Raw genomic sequence first — 20,193 nt, 5'->3', positions numbered from 1 at the left:
CTTAAAGCATGTATTTTGTTTTTCCATCCTTTTGTGGCAGGTGGCCCACTGTGCTGAAGTCAAGCAGGCCACGCAAAGCTCTGACTTCAAAGCCATTCCTTGATAAAACATCAAAACGGCCCAGGGTGGGCCAGCTGTTATCTGGAATTCTACAGATAATTCACTGAAACTCGGTGCTCACCAGCCGCAGAGAGTTTCCGCGGCAAGGCCGTTCCCAGGGTCCTGCTTGATTTTGTTGCCGCGTCTCCTGTGTTTTGTTAGGCAGGGAGAGGTTTGGACCGTCTCTCAATAAAACTCCGTGTTAGTGCACCGGAGAAACTTGACTCCTGCTTGGCCTCGTAGAGGCCGGAAATGTGAACTGTGCCCTCCCTGGCCCTGAAGGTGACATCGTCTTGCTCCTCCTTCTCCACCTGGAAGCACCAGTGACTGCTTTCCCCTGGGCTTTGGTTCGCTTTGGAAGAGCGGTGGCCTGCTTTCCACCATGAATATCAGAAATACTGCCTTTTCAACTCTGTGCTGTAAAATGTGATGGTACTGCATCTTCATGAGGCACAGAGTTCCCCACTTTGGGTTTGCCAGTCCTGTGGGTTCATTCTGGAGCCCCTCCCTCATCTCCCAGTCTTCAAACGCCAGCCCATCTAATCCCTTTGCTGGAATCACGCCGATGGTCTCACCGATCCTTCCCCCTTGCGTTCTTCCACTTCCCACCTCCATGCATTGCCCGATCAGCAAGCCACATTTCCCTTTAAATGTGAAGACTCACCTGAAAGCCCACCACCTCTTCCGAGAAGCTTCCCCTGATTAAGTGGGGATGAAGGAGCTTTCGAAGCATGGCTGACAGACTCCCGATAAATGAGAACACACACACACACACACACCCCCAAAACAAACACAGAAACTCACAAGAAGAGCAAATTACACATTCGCCACTTTCGGACAGCACGCTTCTATGAGGGTAAGGAGATCAATTTTATAGAAATACCTAATCATTTCAGCAGATGGGGTATTTTTAGCATTCTTGGAGGTTAGCAAAACACTGCTGTCCTCTCCCACACCAATCCGTGTCTTTCCTCAAATCCCTTCTCCTTTTCTTCTTAGCTTCCTAGATGCACGTGTGAAGGGGACTGCCACTCGCCGGATATGGATGGCACGAATGACACCGAAGGAAGTGGGTCCTGGCAGTGCTTCCGGGCTGGTGGATCACACCGCCCAGGAGGACCCTGCATCTGAGAGCAGTAAATGCCTTAACCACGTAGTGTTCTCGTCAGGGAGCTTTCACGACTCCATGCCCCCATCCTTCTTGGGCAAACATGCTGGGACCATGGTAAACGTGGATAAAGGACCAAAACACTCTAGAGAAGGCCCTGCGGAGAGAATGGTGGGCAAGCTTCCTGGCAAGTCTCCACGTTCAGCCTCAACTAAGGCTGCTGGAGGGCAAGGGGATCTGTAGGGAGCCCTGGATCGGAGGCAATCACATCAGAAGTAGAAGCAGACATGTTCGATCTCCAGAAGACCGCCCTCCGGGGCCAGAGTTAATGCCCCTTGTGGAGGCCTGGGAGACTCATGGCATCAAATGACCAGAACGAGGAGAACACAGACGGAATGGTGATAGCTGGCAATTAGAACATGGCACCAAACACCACTGCCACAGACGCTTTCTAGCTACAAAGCCACGCTAGGCAACCTTGAAGCAAAACAGTATCGATTTTGTGGTTGTAAAAACGTACCTTCAACTGCAGAACTCAGTTTTATGACACCTTGAATAAAAACAAAAAGTGGCAGTTATATAATGGACCCAAATCTCCTAGTCTTCTCAACACACACACATGCTTCAGACCTAGAGTTTTTGCCGGCATGTTGAGAGTTTAACTGAACAAGTAACAACTTGGAAAACAAGGTCGTTTTCAGTCCTCGATTAGACCTGATGGCGTCTTCACTTCCTCCGCTAAAACCGTTTAGGGGAGTTTTTCACTAAAGAAGGGATCTGACGTGTTTTTGGCCAAAACAAAGGCCAAGTCTGTGTGAATGACTATTTCTGTATGGAAGTCATGCTGGATAATGAATCGATAAAACTTCACCCAGCAGGACACCGGTGTCTAGTACTTTCTATTTAGTGCTATGTATAGAGATCATTTGATACATGTTGGGACAGGGTATCTGTTGAGATATACAGAAGGTGATTAAAAGCCATGGTGTGATCTGGCAACTTCCTTCTCTGAGGTGGTTGGGCCAAAGGCCATTTACTGTTCAGATGTGTTTAGTGTTCCAGCTCCCTGCAGGTCAGTGAACCGGCCCTCTGAGTGTGTCAGATTGCTCATGAACCAAGGAGACCTTACTCCTGACTGGACACTCATGTGCCTTTTTGATGCGTTTAAGGATGAAAATACTCAACTGAGATCAACTAGACTGGGTGCAATGATTTGATCAAACGATCGTTGCTTTTTAGTGGGTTATAGTTATAAATAAATAATATTCCCCAAACCCTATGTGATGGCCATGATACTTGAGGCTGAGCAAAAATGTCTATTTACAGTTTCATGTGATTGGCATTCTGGTTCTCTTTCCAACCAGAGGAGTTTCAAATTAAAAATGGAAACAAAACCCTTTCAAAGTCGGTAAGCCAAATCGGGATGAGTGTGAACACGCACTGATTTTAACAGATTAGGTTAACAAAGAGACAAACTTGCTCTCCGTTACAACTTTCTGAAAAAGCTGCTTTTAAGTTACCTATCCAATTTCATCTTTCCCGCAGAACCAGTAGCGTCTGGTCAATGTTTAACGAGGGACTCTCCAGGGCGAAAAGTATGCATATAAATGTATGTATGTTTATTATGGTTTTTACCGATGGACATGATGTGTGGCACATAACCTACAAATAATAATAAAATCCACGGTGCTCTTTACTGCACACTCCTTATAGCCACTTGATTTTCGCGGAACGCTTTTGTTGATTTTGGTCAAACTCTTGTATTCATAGCCAGCAAGTCAACTGTGATTTGCCCAGTTGCAAATCATTGCAATTGCAATCATGCATTGAATGTCATCCCAACCCCCTCTTTCCCTAATAAATGTATTATCATTACACCTCCTGTGTGGTCTACTCTTGAACTATTTTTCACACCTTCATAGACGTTATTTTCATTAAAACTCTTTCAACTTCAACACCACGTAATTACTTCCACCCTGGCCTATTTCAAGCTACAAGCCTGATGTCAGCAAATGTGGAGGTAAAAAGGGGTGGGCAAGTAGCAATACTATTATGTAGTATTTTTACCATGTGAGCGCTGTAGTTGTATAGTGTGCATAGTAGACCATAGTCAAATGATGAGGAAGGTAAGAGTTTTAAGTATTTATTACCTTTGTTTTTAATATCATTTATTTAATTATAAGCTTATATCACTTAATTTATAATAATGGCCGTGCTTAATCATGGGCTCGCATCATGCCCCAAATTATAATAATTCGCTTCTGCAAGCTGGTATGAATCAGGTCTAGCATAACGTTGTCATGACTGATGTTTCTTTCCACTCAGGCCCGGAGAAGAAAAATCCTGATCTTCAGAATGCTTTCCGAGCTATTCACAAAAGGGGTTATAATTTAACTGAATGAGACAAACGTAAGTAAGCTTAGCATTTGCTATTATTTTTCCAGTAACTCAAAGCCTCTTAAAACCGTCACACGTAAAAATATGCTATACATAGATCACCTTGGAAATAACAGTCGCTGACAATCATCTACGAACATAACCTAAATGGACGTGCCCAGGCCATTTATGCCAAGAGGTATGAGTCACTGGCTTATTAAACAACGATCCTGTCTTTTTTCAAACCGTCGAATTCTTATATAGGAAACCAGGTCATGATATTGATTGTTTTTCAGCCATATTTATTTTTGTGTATAACCATGGTGTCAGCACCCGCCATTTAAACAAAAAGACAACGGTGTGCTCTAATCAGGGTGCTCTGATCAGCTTTACGCAGGTAAAGCAAGAAAATCTAAACAGATTCTTATGGGATTTGTGGTTGTTGTTGGACCAGAGCCCAGTAGTACATTTATTGAATAAGGGGAAAAAGGTAAGCTAAAAAACTAATAACAGTCTGATTTTAAAGCTCTAATTATGAACATTATATTAATAAAAACATTAGTGATTCATCAACTCCATATACACTTCTCTTATGTTTTTTTTTTTTTTTAACCTCCAAATCAGGCTTTTTCCTATAGTAGGATAGGCCTTTGTAAAGATGTTGCAAAGTAACGATGTTGCAGTGAAATACAGAATTAGCTAAGTCTAATTAGACAGCTAATATTAATACTATACAAGAATTGTAGGATAAAGGGAAACTATATTTTATTTTAAACTACTACATTAAAAACATTTTGAATATTTAAAAAACAATTGATGTTGATGCTGAGAAGCTACATGTAGCACTGTTGACTCCCAGGACACACGATAGACATTATCTGGTGACTGGCTGACATTGACATTGCCTGGAATTTAGGGTAAGCTGTAACACATACATATATGCATATATACACACAATGGATCTTACTTCTCCCCACCCCCCTCCCCTTTAATGTTGCATCATCTGCAGAAATGTTTGAAAATAAAATTTAAAAAAAGAGACAAAAAGGAAAAGAAAGCTAACTGTTCTTCCCTCCACTCGATATCACTAGTATTGCAAAATTCCTAATCTCGTGGGTGACTTGTGCAGACCTGGTCTATTGCCTTCCTGCATGTCAGGGCAAATCACCAACCGGGTGTGTTTCCTGCCACCATTCTCCAAGTCCAAAGCCATTCCACCCTCTTTCCTCCCACTCTCACCAAATTATTAATTTCAGACGATCTATAATAATTCTTAAGAGAGTCAAGTTAAGATAATCCATGCTCAAGTATGAATGACTAGGACTCACTAGAATCTTCCAGTGACATCTCATTGTTGTTGAAATAGTAATACAGTTCTTACCCCCAGCTGACAAGGCCTTATGCCATATATTCCTGCTTATTTTGTTACTTCTTCTACTTAATCTCACCTGACTTTCTCCCTGATTTGAGACGCTTTAGCCACGTTTGTCTTCTTCCTGTGCCCTGCATTGCTAATTCCTTTCTGCCCCTGCTAGTGCTCCTAATGCTCCCTCTGGTTCAAGTGCTTGCCCCTCACCTGCTAGATCTTCCTACACCCAGTGCTTTCTCGTCACTCAGATATTACTTCACACGTCACTTCCTCAGACAACCCTTCCTTGCTTACTGCATTTAGAGCAGACCCAGTAATAACTCTGTAGACCACCTCTCCCTTCTATTTATTTATTTTTATAGTAGTTATAAATCCGTAACTGCTTGGAATCATGTCACTGATTCATCACTCGGTTCCTTGTTTGTATCTGTCTTCCTCATAAAGACGTAAACAGAATGAGAGAGCAGGGACCTGCTTTGTCTCGCTTGTTCGGTAACTCTCTTGACTAGAATAGTGCCTGGCATAGAGCAAATACTCGATGAATGTTTACCTAATGAGTAAGTGATCATTCCCAGGTGTTTCCAGACATCCTAAAAAGAGAATTTTAGGGGCACCTGGGTGGCTCGGTGGGGTAAGCATCTGACTCTTGGTTTCAGCTCAGGTCATGATCTCATGGTTTGTGAATTCGAGTTTCACGTCGCGCTCCGAGCTGCCAGTGCCAAGCCGGCTTGGGATTCTCTCTCTGTCCCCCCCGCCCCCCAAAAATAAATAAAAAACGAAAAAAAAAGAAAGGTTTTTTTTTTATATTTTTTGTTTTTTAAGTTTATTTATTTTTGACAGAGTGCGAACATGCACTGGGGAGGGGCAGAGAGAGAGGGAGACACAGAATCAGAAGCAGGCTGCAGACTCCGAGCTGTCAGCACAGAGCCCGACACGGGGCTTGAACTCACAAACCCCGAGATCATGACCTGGGCCGAAGTCGGACGCTTAACTGACTGAGCCACTGAGGCGCCCCGAATGTTTTTCTTTTTTTTTTTTTTTTTAAAGAATTTTATCGATCTTTGCAAATGTAATTTAAACATTTTGTCTTAATCGTGGATATTGTCGAGCAGAATCCTGAGATTTCGTTATATTGACCACTCTATTTCTACTCAGAGGCTGGTCTTCATGGAGGGTAGTGAACATCGATGTGTAGAGTGAATATACAAAAATTACAGTGATATTTAGGTTTCAAGATTATACTGTTAAAAAAGATCCCCAAGAAGTAATTTTATCAACTAGTTGGAGACAGGGTTATGCTATAAATGGACTTCAAGAAATATCAGCTAATTGATTTTATATCTAAATATCTCAGGAATCTGCCGTTCTCTTATCTGTACTGTCCTCACGTTAGGCCCAGTCATACAGGAGTGCTCACACGAACCTGTATGATACAATATGGACAGAGAAAGAAGAACTAAGAAAGGACCATACATTCCAATGCATTCTCATACTGCAGGAGGAGCAGTCTTTTTAAAAGGCAAGTCCAATGACGTCATATTCCTAGCCCATTAAAATTCATAAATGGCTTTTCATTCTTTTTTTTTTAAAGTTTATTTATTCATTTTGAGAGAGAGAGAGAGAAAGCACAAATTGGGGAGGGGCAGAGAGAGAGGGAGAGAGAGAATCCCAAGCAGGCTCTGCCCTGTTACTGCAGAGCCCGATGCGGGGCTAAATCTCACAAATTGTGAGATCATGACTTGAGTCACAATGAGACGCTTGACCGACGGGGCCACCCAGGTGCCCTGGCTTTTCTTAAGATAAAGATCACAAGCCTTAACAGGACTTGCATGGCCCTTCATGGTGCCATCCATGGCAGAATAAAAATGCCCACAAATTCTTCTATTCACCTCCCGCCGAAAGATGAATCTGCTTCTCGAATCCAGGAAAACTCCATGATTGCTTTGACCTTTAGAACAAAGCAGAAATGATGCTCTCTCAATGTCTTTGTCCAGGCTTTATGAACCTGGCAGCCTCTTCCTGTCTCTTGGTCACTCCCTCTGAGAACTCTGAGACACCAGGTGACAAGTCCTGAGACTGCAATGAGAGAGAGGCCACAGGTGCACAATGACATAAGCTGAGGGAAGGAGCTGGAAAGCCCTGGGGAAACTGTTGGTGGAGGCTGGGAGGAGAGAGAAAAGGCTGTCCCTGGTCTCTAGAAGGAAAGCCAAGTCATCTGATGCAGTGGCGGAAAGTTTGGTGGCATTATGACCTGTAGTAATATGAAAAATAGAAAATATACCTAATGAATGTGTAGAGTTTTAATAAGATTTCTAGGAAGAACGTGTAGAGTGCCAGTTAGATTTTTTAAACAGTTGCATATGATAAAGTACAGATAAAGGTGTGTTAATAAAAAAAGGACTGTTCAGTTTTCAAGCAAAATTTAGAGTAAATACAGAGCTCGTACTTGTTGGTTTTTAAGAAAAGATTACAGGGTTTCACACTGCTAGCCTTTTCAAAGGCGAAAGTCTCCCAAAGTAAGAAATTGACTGAGGATGAGGATAATCGCAGGGATGTAGCTGTAAGATCCTTTTTTAAGTGACTTTAGAACAATATAAGTATGTCTCAAAATCTCATAACAAGACAAAAGGGCTTCTAAAAACCCTGAGTGTGGTCCCATGCACCCTGACCTCGCGCCCAGGCCAGAGAAGGGTCTGTCTTGAGAAAAATTGTGGATGTGTTTTATCTAATAGGTCTAATAAGTCTAATAAGATTCATAGGAAGCCCACAAAGATTTCAAGAGAAATGTATTAATGGATGCATTATCAGCTTGGACAAAAATGGGCAGAGGTAGTTCAAAGTGAGAATTGTTAAAGCCCCCAAACTTCTACAGGCAGGGAATAGGCTGAGAAAATCAATCAGTTGCAAATGACATCTTATGTGCTAGAGACTGAATCTTGTCTCCTACCCCTGCCCCCTGCCCCAGTGTCCTATGTTGAAGTCCTAACTAATCCCCAGTGTGATGGTATTGGGAGATGCGGCCTTTGGGATGCCATCTTCGGGATAGGAAGAAAGTTCTCACCGAATCTGACAATACTGGCACCCGATCTCAGACTTCTGAGCCTGCAGAAATAACATCTGTTGTTTGTGCCACCCAGTCTGTGGTATTTTGTTACTGCAGCCTGAGTTGGCTAAGGCCTTATGGAAATAGGGTAGATAAGTCAGAAGGTAGATAAGCCAAGAGTCTGGAAGGAGGAAACAGGACAGAGAGTCTCGCTAGGGAACAGGACCGGGCTCCCCCATCCGGGAACCGGCAAGATGTGGATTTCAGAACTGCTATGGACCAGTGATTGCTCCATGCCCCCTCCTTCCTCCACTCCTGAACGAGAGTGCGCATTCCATTTGTCTCCTCTCTGCATCATCAGTATATGCTGGTTGTGCGTGGAGATACCCTTCTATTTTAGTTCTCAAGTCTTGATATTGAGAAAAACGATACTAGAGAACTGGATCAAAAGATCCTCAGCAACACCTGAACCTTATTTAGGCTGTAAGAACCTGGACTTCACACTTGAACTTCATGCCATAATGAGATGAGATTTCGAGAGAACTTTAGAAGGAGTATATTTTGCCCTCACAGAAGTCTAGTGTCGTCCAGAGGATGAAGCGTGGCTAACTAAAGATGGCCACAAATGATTTGAAACTGTTCCGATTGAGAAGTGACATCTCTGTCATTTTCTTTCATCTGCGGGGCTCTGCGACTGCTCCAACCAATAGAATATGGTGGAAGGGATGCTCTGCTTGTATCTGGGCCCAGGTCTTAAGACTTCCTATCATTGGACACTATCCCTGGGAGCCCTCAGCTGCCATGTAAGAAGCCTTGAAGCCACAATGCTGGAGGTGCCCCCTACAGGTGTTTCGTTCAACATTCTCACCTGAGCCCACATTTCCAGCCACTGAAATCAAGGTGCCAGGCATGTGAACAGTGCCATCCTCGACCCCCTAGACCAGCCCAACCCCCCGCTGAATGTGGAACCCTATCTAAATTCTTGGCTCATAAGATCTTGGGTACAATAAAGCGGTTGTTTTTAAGCTACTATGCTATGTATTGAGGTAATATGTTACGTAGCCACTGAACCAGGTACCTGTGTTTCACTTCTCTGACCTCATCTTGTATCATGTCCCTGAGGTCTCTATTCTCCAGCCACACAACCTTTGCAGTGCTCTGAATATTACCATGTGTCCCCCCTGCTCCTTCTTGATCTTTTCAGCTCTTGGCTTATGAGGATTTTCTCAGAGAAGTTCTCCCCGACCATCTAGATTAGCTCCATTGTTACAGTAGATGCTCCCACAAGAACAGTGTGTCTTTCTTTCAGAGCAATTATCTCTGAGATAATTCCATTAATAATGCCAGGCTCCACCTCTAGATTGTAAACTCTGTGAGCACAAGGCAAGTGTCTTTGATCATCCCTGACTTCCCAGAGTCCAGCAGTGTGTCTGGACATAATAGGCGTTGAGTAAATATTTGTTAAGCGGATGAATGAAATACTTGATGCAGCCGATAAGGACTCCCTTCTGTTAACTGTGCCACTATTCTTCTCTCTCACCTACTGTGAACAAATTTGATTGAAACCCATTGTAGCTGGGGAAGGGCGGTATGACTCTGTATGAGGTCACTACTGCCTTGCTGTTGTCTGCGAAGGCAGCTCAGTACAGCTGAAGTGTCTGCTGTTCCTTTTGGAACCCCTGTGCAGAGAACAGGAGGAAGCCGAAGGTTGCTTCTGGGCATGTGTGGGCAGAGGCGTGCAGAGAGCAAAAAAACCAATCAGGGCCTGCTAACATTTACATCTTTGGTGGAAATCAAGGCGCTTTCCTGAGACTCTAAAGAAAGCTGTGGGTGTTCAAATTATCTCCATCATTTCTAAGTGTAAGTTGAGAAATAATTCTTACTAGACTGTGAGCTCTTTCCTACCCTATCCCTTCAACCGAAACCGTGGGCCAAGGAATGGGTCCGTGCGCGAGTGCGCATGTGTCGGAAAGATTGCGTACCGTTCCATAACCAGCGCTCCCGGAATTGTTTTCTTAATACTGACTCTGCGTTCTGCTGTTTTAAAACATACGTTTCCCTACTTATTTAGTCCTGTGGATGTGGAAAATAAATCCGTTGGAAATAGTCTTTCTTAAAATTTTCTGGTTCCATTTCTTGAAGTCTCCAGTCTGTCATTTTTTGCTGTAAGTGAAATACGCCCAAGTTGCTATAAATGTCCTTAGAATTTCATGTCATAATTTAAAAAGTATTTTCCTTTACCTTGCTGTATTTCTCTTAATGCTAGTCTCCGAATGGGTTTGTGTATGGTCGTTAAATGGGTTTAATAGGGCTCCTGTGGGAGAAAGGAGGATCTCTATTTGCCCATAATATTCTTGGTCTTTTTAAAAGAAGACACTCCCCACATGGCAGGGCTACAATGCAGACAGACATGTTCCACATCACTTTGGCGAGGTCACACGCTCTGGGACTGCCTGTTTCCATTTCTCTGATTTGTCCTCTCTCCCTAAGTGCATACATAATACTGCACTTGTCCCTTTTGAACGTGTAACAGATTAAAGAGCTGGTCAGGAGGCAGATGTAGGCACACCTTTGATCTCTCATCCTTGGGGGTTAAGGGAGGGCAGACACCTGGCGGCCGCTGAGCTGGAAACAAAACACAGGCCCGGACTGGAATTACCTTAAAGGGAGCCGCAGCGCCAGCCAAAGGGGCAGCTGGATGTGCTGAATGGGCACAGAGGGAGGAGAGCCCACGGTTGGGCAGAGGACCAAACACAGAGTCCCAACAACGTGATTCAGGCTAGCAAGGGGTTGGTCAGAGTAACTGTTTCTTAGCCAGAGGACTGGAAAGATCAGGCTGAGAAGAAGAAAAGTAATTCTTTTGCAAATAATACTGCAAAACGTTCAGCTGTGCACAAATGCTGAAAGACAATATTGATAGCAATTCGGAAAGCTTTTAAAGAGAGGATTTATAACTTTTTTTTCTTAGAAGAATTCTTTTTATTAAGGATTTCACCTTTGCAGCAGGATGCCGTAAATTTCTTAGTCGAAAGGAAACCTGGACCGATCCCTAGGATTTTTTGGTGAAACTGCATTGCCCCCTGGCGTTTGCATGTCATTGTTACGCCGTTACATTAGAAGCCCAAAGAATGCCAGTCCAGCTATGGAAGGATGCAGCTTCCTGTCTTAGCTGGGATCAGAGAACACAGTTTTCACCCTCAAAAGTAGAGATGCTTTGAAAAGACATGGGATGGAAATTCGAAATTTAGACTCTTTCCTTCTCCACCCGCGGTGGCATCTCCCGAGATTTTCAGTAGCTCTTAAAAGAAACTGATCAAATACTCATCTGCCAATTTTTTAGTATACAAATGGTCATGTGAATGGCTGCTCAGCACCTACCCATTTTTCAGAACCAGCTCAAATATTTCCTGTGCTATAAAACCTTTCCTGAATTCTCTTTGACATACGGTACCCACCTGACTTGTCATGCGTCTCTGCCTTCATGCTGCTCTCTCTGATGGAAACTTGAAAGTAAGAATTATACTTTTTTTTTTTTTTATTTTTATTTTTGGGACAGAGACAGAGCATGAACGGGGGAGGGGCAGAGAGAGAGGGAGACACAGAATCGGAAACAGGCTCCAGGCTCTGAGCCATCAGCCCAGAGCCCGACGCGGGGCTCGAACTCACGGACCGCGAGATCGTGACCTGGCTGAAGTCGGACGCTTAACCGACGGCGCCACCCAGGCGCCCCTATACTTGACTTCTCTTTGTATCCACTATGACTAGCATGGAGCCTGGCAGATAGAATGCATCCAATAAAAGTGTGTGGCTTGTTGGTTGCATATATCGAGGCTGTTCACAAAAAGTTCCTGATCAATAGCAACTGAAAGTCACTATGGTAACAAAACTGAAGGCTGAAGAACATGACCCTTGGGTGGGATGCTGAGTGTTGTTAAGCGCCTGAAACTATGCAGGCACCATGTCCGGCTATGGGGGAGGGGAGTTAGAATAGTCTAGAACTAGAATATATCTAGTTCTAATAATCTAGAAATCTATAAAAACTATTCAAACTTTAACTTCCATTCCTTCCTCAAATGAAACTTTATTCTAGAAACATCTTGAGTATATTCGTTATCACTACACTTACAAATTTCTTTGGGGCAGATGTTTTTAGGAGTCAGTGTAAAGCTTCTGACTGAGGTTATTGAGGATACTGTGGCATGTTGGCTGAAGCCACCAACACTGAGCTGAGTGACAATAAGCAGGAAACACTGGGGTCTGGGGCAGGTTATGTGTATTGAGAGGCAAACTATAAAGGAACTGAAACTGAGTCAGGTGTCAGACTCACCTATATGTAATGTACAAGTGTTATTCTGCTTTAGATATTATCTCATGGCAGAAGAAATGACCAGATCTGAAGAATCTATTGCATTAGGATGGGTCAGAAGGTTGATATTATTAGCAAGACTGCTTTTTAGGTTATAATATTGTCACATTAATACTATAAATAAAAGCTTCTTCTTCTTCTTTGAGACAGAGAGAGAGTATGGGTGAGAAGGGAGGGGCAGAGGGAGAAGGAGAGAGAGAATATTAGGCAGGGTCCACACTCAATATGGAGCCCGATGCAGGGCTTGTTTCCATGACTGTGAGATAATGACTTGAGCCAAAATCAAGAGTCAGATGTCTGACTGCACCACCCAAGCACCCCTAAATAAAAGCTTCTTAAAGCAGTGTGTTATACTTTTGTTCAGTTAAAATAAAACATTTCAAGGAAGAAGGTTAGAACAGGAGAGCTGTTAAGAGCTTGAAGTTTGGAGTCAAATTGAATAGGTACAAATATCGACTGTATCTTTTGACCTCGGAAGCGTTACTAAACTTTTCTGTCTTAGTTTGCTCAACGGTCAAAATGAGGATGCCATTGATGGTTTTACTGTCTGGTACCTGGTAAATGTGTGTTTATTGATGAGGAGAACCATATGAGTTTCCCACTATGGTAGATGAGGGGAGATGAAAAGATTCTGTACTGTTGAAAAAGCCAGGCTTCTAGTCAAGTCCATTCTATGAGACATTATTAAAACCCCCATATACAAAGGAATGTTCTAGGTAGTAGGGCTTCTCCAGGGCTGGTCTCATCTCTGAGGCTGGCCTCAGTGCAAACCTGGAATTCAGTATATCTCGGACACTTTCAGATCAACATCACTGGACCTCTGAGCATATGCTGGGACCTACTGTAAGGGTCCCTCCTTGTCCTATTCTAGTAGACAGCTCCACACTCAGGGCTAGCCTGAGCTAGCCCAAATGGCCACTAGCAGTGGGGGATCAAGGGCAGTCTTCTTTGGTCCTAGTTCCTTTTGAAGGTGTCCAGAATGCTAGAAAGTGACATAAAATTATTTTGAGCTGACAGCATTTGAAAATAGGCTATTCTGCTCCCTAACCCCCAAACTCCCTTATCTGCCTAAAAGCAGGGACTCCCCAAAAAACTCAGTTGTCATAAATCCATTTCCCAGGAGTTTCTGCAACCAAAGAAAATTGACTACTGTCACTAGAGAGGAGAAATGTCACCACATTTAAGCAGACAGTATCATAGAAATATCACATGCCTCACCTAGTCTCCTAAGGGCCCATTTATCTTTCTGAAAAGTTTTTTTGTAAGTGCTTCTCTCTCCCATCCCCCTATTAAGAAGGTACACAAATTCTGACTCCTCAGTCATATTTTTCTTATATGTACGTAAGTAAGAATCTATCTTTTCTCTTGCTAATCTGTCATTTGTAAATTTAATTTGCAGGCCCCCAAGAAGAAAACACAAGAGGGTAGGGGAAAAGTTCTTTCTCCCTAACACATCCCTGTTTGGCTTTGGCTAAATATTGGACTCCACTATGCTAAATCTCTACTCAGGTCATCAGAACTAGCTTGGAACCTTCTAACAGAATATCTTCAGTGTGAGGTGTTGTGGCAAATTTAAGTCCATCATAAATCAGAAGTAGAATGCCCCATGTAATATCTGATGCGTTCATATTTATAGAGCATCTTTGAACAACAGCTGACAAAAATACAAGCAAGAGTTTGTTAAATAAAAATATTCGCTATCTTGTATAATCCCAATCCTTAAGACAAAATGAAATTGTATAAATACTTTATTTCCCACTGCATCTCTCTAATCTTATATATATGTGATGATGTAAAAGCATAAATACTGTTAAGAAAGCTAAACCTTTTTATTGTTGGAATAGGATCAGCAGAGTGAGATCATTTTAACTAACTTCTGCCTTTTGAAGGAATAGCATTTTTAAATGCGTGCAAAGCATATTTAGACATACACAATACGGAACAAGTGGACGACTGGAAAGATAAATGGTGGTAATAACCACTAACAATGGTACAAAATTACGCATCCTGTGGTAGCTAGGAAATATATATTCCTTTTCAAGAGGAGATGAGACTTAGAAAATTGGGCCCTCTAATGTGATTTTCAAAAGGCATACAATCATCAATGAGCTAAATGAAGCTGGCAAAGCACACTCAGGCCTCCTGGGAATTCCAGAACATTCCAAAAAATCCTGGCAACTGATACCTTCCTGGACAGCTGTTTCTCTCATTTTTTTCCCAAATTCTTTTTTGTTAGTTGTCAGCTAAATCTTTACGTGAGTGCAATGCCCACCCTACAGAAACAAATTCATCCCAGAGGTTTTCATTTTCATTTGGAAAATGATTTTCAAAACTGTTGATTGTCTTTCTTTAAGCCTAAAGCAAAAATGCAAGGGTATATTATAAATGTAATCAAGCAGGGTGTTGTGCCACGTCTTTGAGAAATTTCTAAGTAATTTCTATTTCAACGTCTCCGAATGTAAACAACAATTCTGATTGTTCATGCTTGTGTTAACCATATCCTGAAATTAATGTTTGACAGCTGTCAGTTAAGCGACATGGTTGATATCTGGTTGACAAATCATCTGCATTAATGTTCCCATTACTAAGCACATTGAAATCAAATTCCATCTATTAGCTGTATTTTAGTTTACCATAGTAAGAATATCTTTGTGTGGTGACAAATGTTAACGAGACTTATCGTGGCGATCATTTTGCAATATATACAAATACTGAATCATTATGTTGTATACCTGAAACTAATATAACGTTATATGTCAATTTTTCTTAAAGAAAGAAACAAAAAAGAACATTTGAATTGGTTAAGCTGCTTGACCTAAAGTTGAAACCATTCTTCTATTGCCTTCTATTGCAAAACTTTCAAAATCCTTCAGATGGCATACAACATTCTGGGTTACCTGGACCCTCATTACTACTTGTTTTATCTTAGCCATTCCCACACCCTTTTCCTCCCCGCTCCTCTGCCAATCGCTGTGTTGCAGCTACAGTCACTTTTTTCCATTAACTTTTCCTTTTCATTCCTCCCTCTGCCCTTTGTACTTTGCCATTCCCTCACCAGGAATTAAAGAAAGATTTTCTTGAGGAAAGGGCAGTGAATTTTCTCTGCCCACGTATTTCACAGTTTCCCTGGGATCCCAACACTCTTATTTCTCTTTATAGCACTTGTACAGAAGTGTTAAAAAAAAAAAAAAGTCTTTGTTCTCTGTTCCTGGAAGTCAGGGAAGAGCCTGGGTCAGTGTTGCTGCTAAGTCCTCAGGGGCCAGTGCCGATGCTTAGCATACAGTAGGTGCTCAATAAGTGCCTTGCTAAATAAGGAAAGGGATTCTAATTCTATTCACTCTTTTATTTTATTTTATTTTATTTAAAAAAATTTTTTTTAACGTTTTATTTATTTTTGAGACAGAGAGAGACAGAGCATGAACGGGGGAGGGGCAGAGAGAGAGGGAGACACAGAATCGGAAGCAGGCTCCAGGCTCTGGGCCATCAGCCCAGAGCCCGACGCGGGGCTGGAACCCACGGACTGTGAGATCGTGACCTGAGCTGAAGTTGGACGCTTAACCGACTGAGCCACCCAGGCGCCCCTCTATTCACTCTTAAATTGGCAATTCATGATTTCCTGCTACATGGCTGCACTTGAGCAGAGATAATAACCATGTTTTGGAAGTTGATTATTTAAGTCTGAGACAGAGCCAGTTATTTTCATAAAGGTAGAAAACAGATGCTGAACTTGACCTTCCCAGGAACTAACTTTCGAAACAATGATTTTCTCCCCCACACACTCATACACCACTGATGGGAGTATAATCTGTAAGAAATTCTAAACAAATACAGTCTTGAAGTAATTCTACTTTCCATTTTCAAAAACCTATTTTAAAGAAATAATCAGATAATTTTACCCTTGTCTTCATATAGCCGAATTCCAACAGAGCAACATGAATAATTCTTTTTTTTTTTTCTTTAAGTTTACTTATTTATTTTTGAGAGAGAGAGGGCAGGGCAGAGAGAGGGAGGAAGGCAGAGAATCCCAAGCAGGTTCCATGCTGCTAGCGCAGAGCCTGGCGTGGGGCTCAAATCCATGAACCCAAGACCGTGACCTGTGTCAAAATCGAGTGTCAGGTGCTCAACCAAGTGAGCCCCCAGGCACCCCAACATGAATAATTCTTTAAAAACCAAGATTATGTAATCCATTGGCCAAATCCCAGAAAGTGGCTACTTTTTCACTTAGAGTAGAAGCCAAATCCTTCCAATTGCCCACAGGTCCTGCATAATTCATGTTGCTTATGAATTTCATGGGTTTTTTTCTTCAGAATTTTCTACAATGAGACATATTTTTGTTCAGGAAAAATAAAAGCATTATTAAAAAGAGAACAGTGATATTCAGAAAGGAGCTGTGGAAAGTTAACATTCTGGGTTTTTTTCCCCTTAAAAATCAGTTATGAAAGTTCCAGATTTTTTTCAAAAGATTTTTTTCTTAAATGTTTATTTATTTATTTTTGAGAGAGAGAGAGAGAGAGAGAGAGAGAGCATGTGTGAGTGCGTGAGCAAGCCAGGGAGAGGCAGAAAGAGAGAGGGAGAGAGAGAATCACAAGCAGGTTTAGTGCTGTTAGCACTGAGCCTGATGTGAGGCTCCATCTAACAACTGTGGGATCATGACCCGAACCGAAATTAAGAGTCAGATGCTTAACTGACTGAGCCACCCAGGTGCCCCAAAAGATTTTTTTAAATGGGAAACATGGTCACCACTATTTAGTAGTCACTCAATTGCTGATTGGAGAAACACACACACTAGAATGAATTTGACATTTCTTCTTCTTCTTCATTTCTCTTCCTTAAAAGTTAAGGAGAACCAGGGAGTGCTTTAAGAGAAGTGTTTTGGAGACCACTCGCCACTAAGTTCTAGTTCTTATTCTGTCTTCTTTCCGATGTCATTGTGTTGTCTCCCATTCTTGGCTGGATTTCAGCTGCTTTTGGGTAGTGTGGCAAGCACGTTTCCTACTTCGGACAGGTTAAATGCAGAGAAGCTGGGAAGAACTTACTCCAAGCCCACGCCTTTTCCTATCCTTCCTATTTCCTCACTATCTCCCTGGTGGGTTCTCACACCCATTCTCCACTCTTACCCCCAGTACCATGCTGGGCAAGTCCTTCTGTCCTCTTGTCTGGCCTCTGTCTTTTGTATTCCAACTGGTCTTTCTGTCTTCACCATCTTTTTCCTCTTTAACTCATTCTCCACAAGTGTGACTTCCTAACCTAGAAACAGTTAACAGGACTCTGCTGTCCAAAGGATCAAGTTCAAGGCCCATTGTGGTATAGATCCAACCTCTCCTTCCATCACGAATGTACCCTATTCTTTGGCTTCACTCTTTTCTTCACACATCACATACTTCTGTGCACCCACTCCTCTGCATCTGTTACCTTCTTGCCTGGAAACCCTTTTCCATGTTTTCCATGTGAACAATTTCTTGTCACTTTCTGGCATCAACTCACTGCCTTTCACAGCGAAGCCTTCCCAATCCTCTTTAGGCACAAAGCTATTACTCTATTGCATTCCTTTAATGTTCCGTATGTCTTTGTTATGGCCTTTAGTACACGGTATTTTAATTATTTACATTTCTGTTGCACTTAAGACCTATGTATTCCATTAGAGCGCCGTTCCCATTGGTTATCGTATACTATTGTTCTTAAGAGGTGCTAACTGATAGAAAATCCCTGTTGATAGGATACTCATAAATAGCAATTCTAGTAAAATACTATTGTAGTAACTGTTGTTCGTATCTGAATCATGATGAAGAGGAGGATGACTGTTGCGATTAAAACTGCTGCCATCACCACTACCACCTCCATCATCATCTCCTCCACCATCATCTCCTCCACCATTACCTCCACTATCATCACCTTCACCATCACCACTTCTATCACCACCTTCACCATCACCTCCACCATCATCACCTTCACCATCACCACCTTCACCATCACCTCCACCATCATCATCTTCACCATCACCACTTCCACCATCACCTCCTCCAACACCACCTCCTCCATCAGCACCTCCACCATTAGTACCTCCTCCATCAGCACCTCCACCATCACCTCCACCATCATCATCTTTACCATCACCACTTCCACCATCACCTCCTCCAACACCACCTCCTCCATCACCACCTCCTCCATCAGCACCTCCACCATTAGTACCTCCTCCATCAGCACCTCCACTATCACCTCCACCATCATCATCTTCACCATCACCACTTCCATCACCACTTCCACCATCATCTCCTCCACCATCACCTCCACCATCACCACCTACGCCATCACCACTTCCATCACCACCTTCACCATCACCACCTCCTCCATCACCACCTCCTCCACCATTACCTCTACCATCACCTCTACCATCATCATCTTCACGATCACCACTTCCACCATCATCTCCTCCACCATCACCTCCACCATCACCACTTACACCATCACCACTTCCATCACCACCTCCTCCATCACCACCTCCTCCATCACACCTCCACCATCACCTCCACCATCATCATCTTCACGATCACCACTTCCATCACCACTTCCACCATCATCTCCTCCACCATCACCACTTCTACCATCACCACTTCCATCACCACCTCCTCCATCACCACCTCCTCCATCATCCATTCCACCATCACCTCCACCATCATCATCTTCACCATCACCACTTCCATCACCACCTCCTCCATCATCACCTCTACTATCACCACTTCTACCACCTCCATTATCGGCACCTGCATCACCACAACCACTTCTGCCACCTCCTCCTCTATCCACTATCACCACTTCTATTATTTCTACCATCATCACCTCTGCCATCACTACCTCCACCATCACTGTCCCCACTACCATTTCTACACTGTCACCTCCACTACCTACACCACCTCTACCACCTCCATCACTTTTATCATTTTTACCGACTCCACCACAATCATCACCACTCTCCCCGCCCCCCTCCCCCATTCTATTTATTAAGCATTGCCAAATACCATGCACCGGGTTAATTTTTATGGGCATGATCTCATTTCACCTCCACAATCTGAATAAAGACGAGTGCTGTGTTCTGAATGTTTATGTCCCCCTAAAATTTACATGTTGGAATCCTAATACTCAATGTGATCATCTAGGAGGTGGGGCCCTTAGGAGGTGATGAGGTAGTGAGAGTGAAGCCCTCACGAAGGGGCTTAGTGCCTTATAAAAGAGGCCAGAAGGAGCTCCCACGGCCCTTCTACCATGTGATGTTATGTGTGAGGCTGTTTGTGAACCAGGAAGCGGGGCCTCACCAGACACAGAACCTGACCATGCAGCCACTCTCATCTCGGACCTCCAGCCTCAGGGACTCTAAGAAATAAATTTCTGTTGCTCATGGGCTACTCAGCCTGTGGTATTTTGATAGAGCAGCCTGAAGGGACTGAGATAGTGAGAAAATTGAAGGCCAGAGAGATTAAGGAAGATCCTCTGATGACACAGTTCTGGGTGGAAGAATTTGAGGCTCTCTGACTTGAGTCTGAGTCCTTCATCTCCAGGCCAAATATCTTTTAGCTTCCAAATTCCTTGGGGGACAGAAGACTGTGCATTTTATTTCCTTTTGTACTTCCTTTTAAGTTTTTTTTTTTTCTTTTTTTACTTCCTTACTTTTACTTTACTTTTTAAGACTTTTTTCAGTGCCGTTCACCTGGTGAAAATATAATAAATGTTGAAATTCAATACTGGATGCAAAAGTTGGTATCCTAATTACCATCTAGCTTGCTTACTGAGTGTGCATGGGTTTTAATAAAACAGACATATCATACCATGAATGATTG

At 42.8% G+C, this 20,193-nt stretch overlaps 1 protein-coding gene across 11 annotated transcripts in view; it reads right to left on the bottom strand.

Annotated features, from left to right (window-relative positions):
* The window catches only part of DLGAP1 (DLG associated protein 1), a 900,656-nt gene that overhangs the window by 114,741 nt on the left and 765,722 nt on the right, over window positions 1-20,193 (bottom strand). For 7 of the 11 annotated variants that reach the window (XM_043558382.1, XM_043558380.1, XM_043558385.1 and 4 more), the window contains one exon: window positions 1,728-1,757. The exons of the other annotated variants lie outside the window; for them this stretch is intronic. In XM_043558382.1, coding sequence (XP_043414317.1) covers window positions 1,728-1,757 — 30 coding nt within the window. The remainder of the gene's footprint in view (window positions 1-1,727; window positions 1,758-20,193) is intronic. 11 annotated transcript variants of the gene reach the window in all.

Source organism: Prionailurus bengalensis, chromosome D3, assembly GCF_016509475.1.
Source record: "Prionailurus bengalensis isolate Pbe53 chromosome D3, Fcat_Pben_1.1_paternal_pri, whole genome shotgun sequence".
NCBI classification, from domain to species: Eukaryota; Metazoa; Chordata; class Mammalia; order Carnivora; family Felidae; genus Prionailurus; species Prionailurus bengalensis.
The sequence above is the reverse complement of the archived record's forward strand: the minus strand, read 5'-3'. Positions and strand labels throughout refer to the sequence as shown.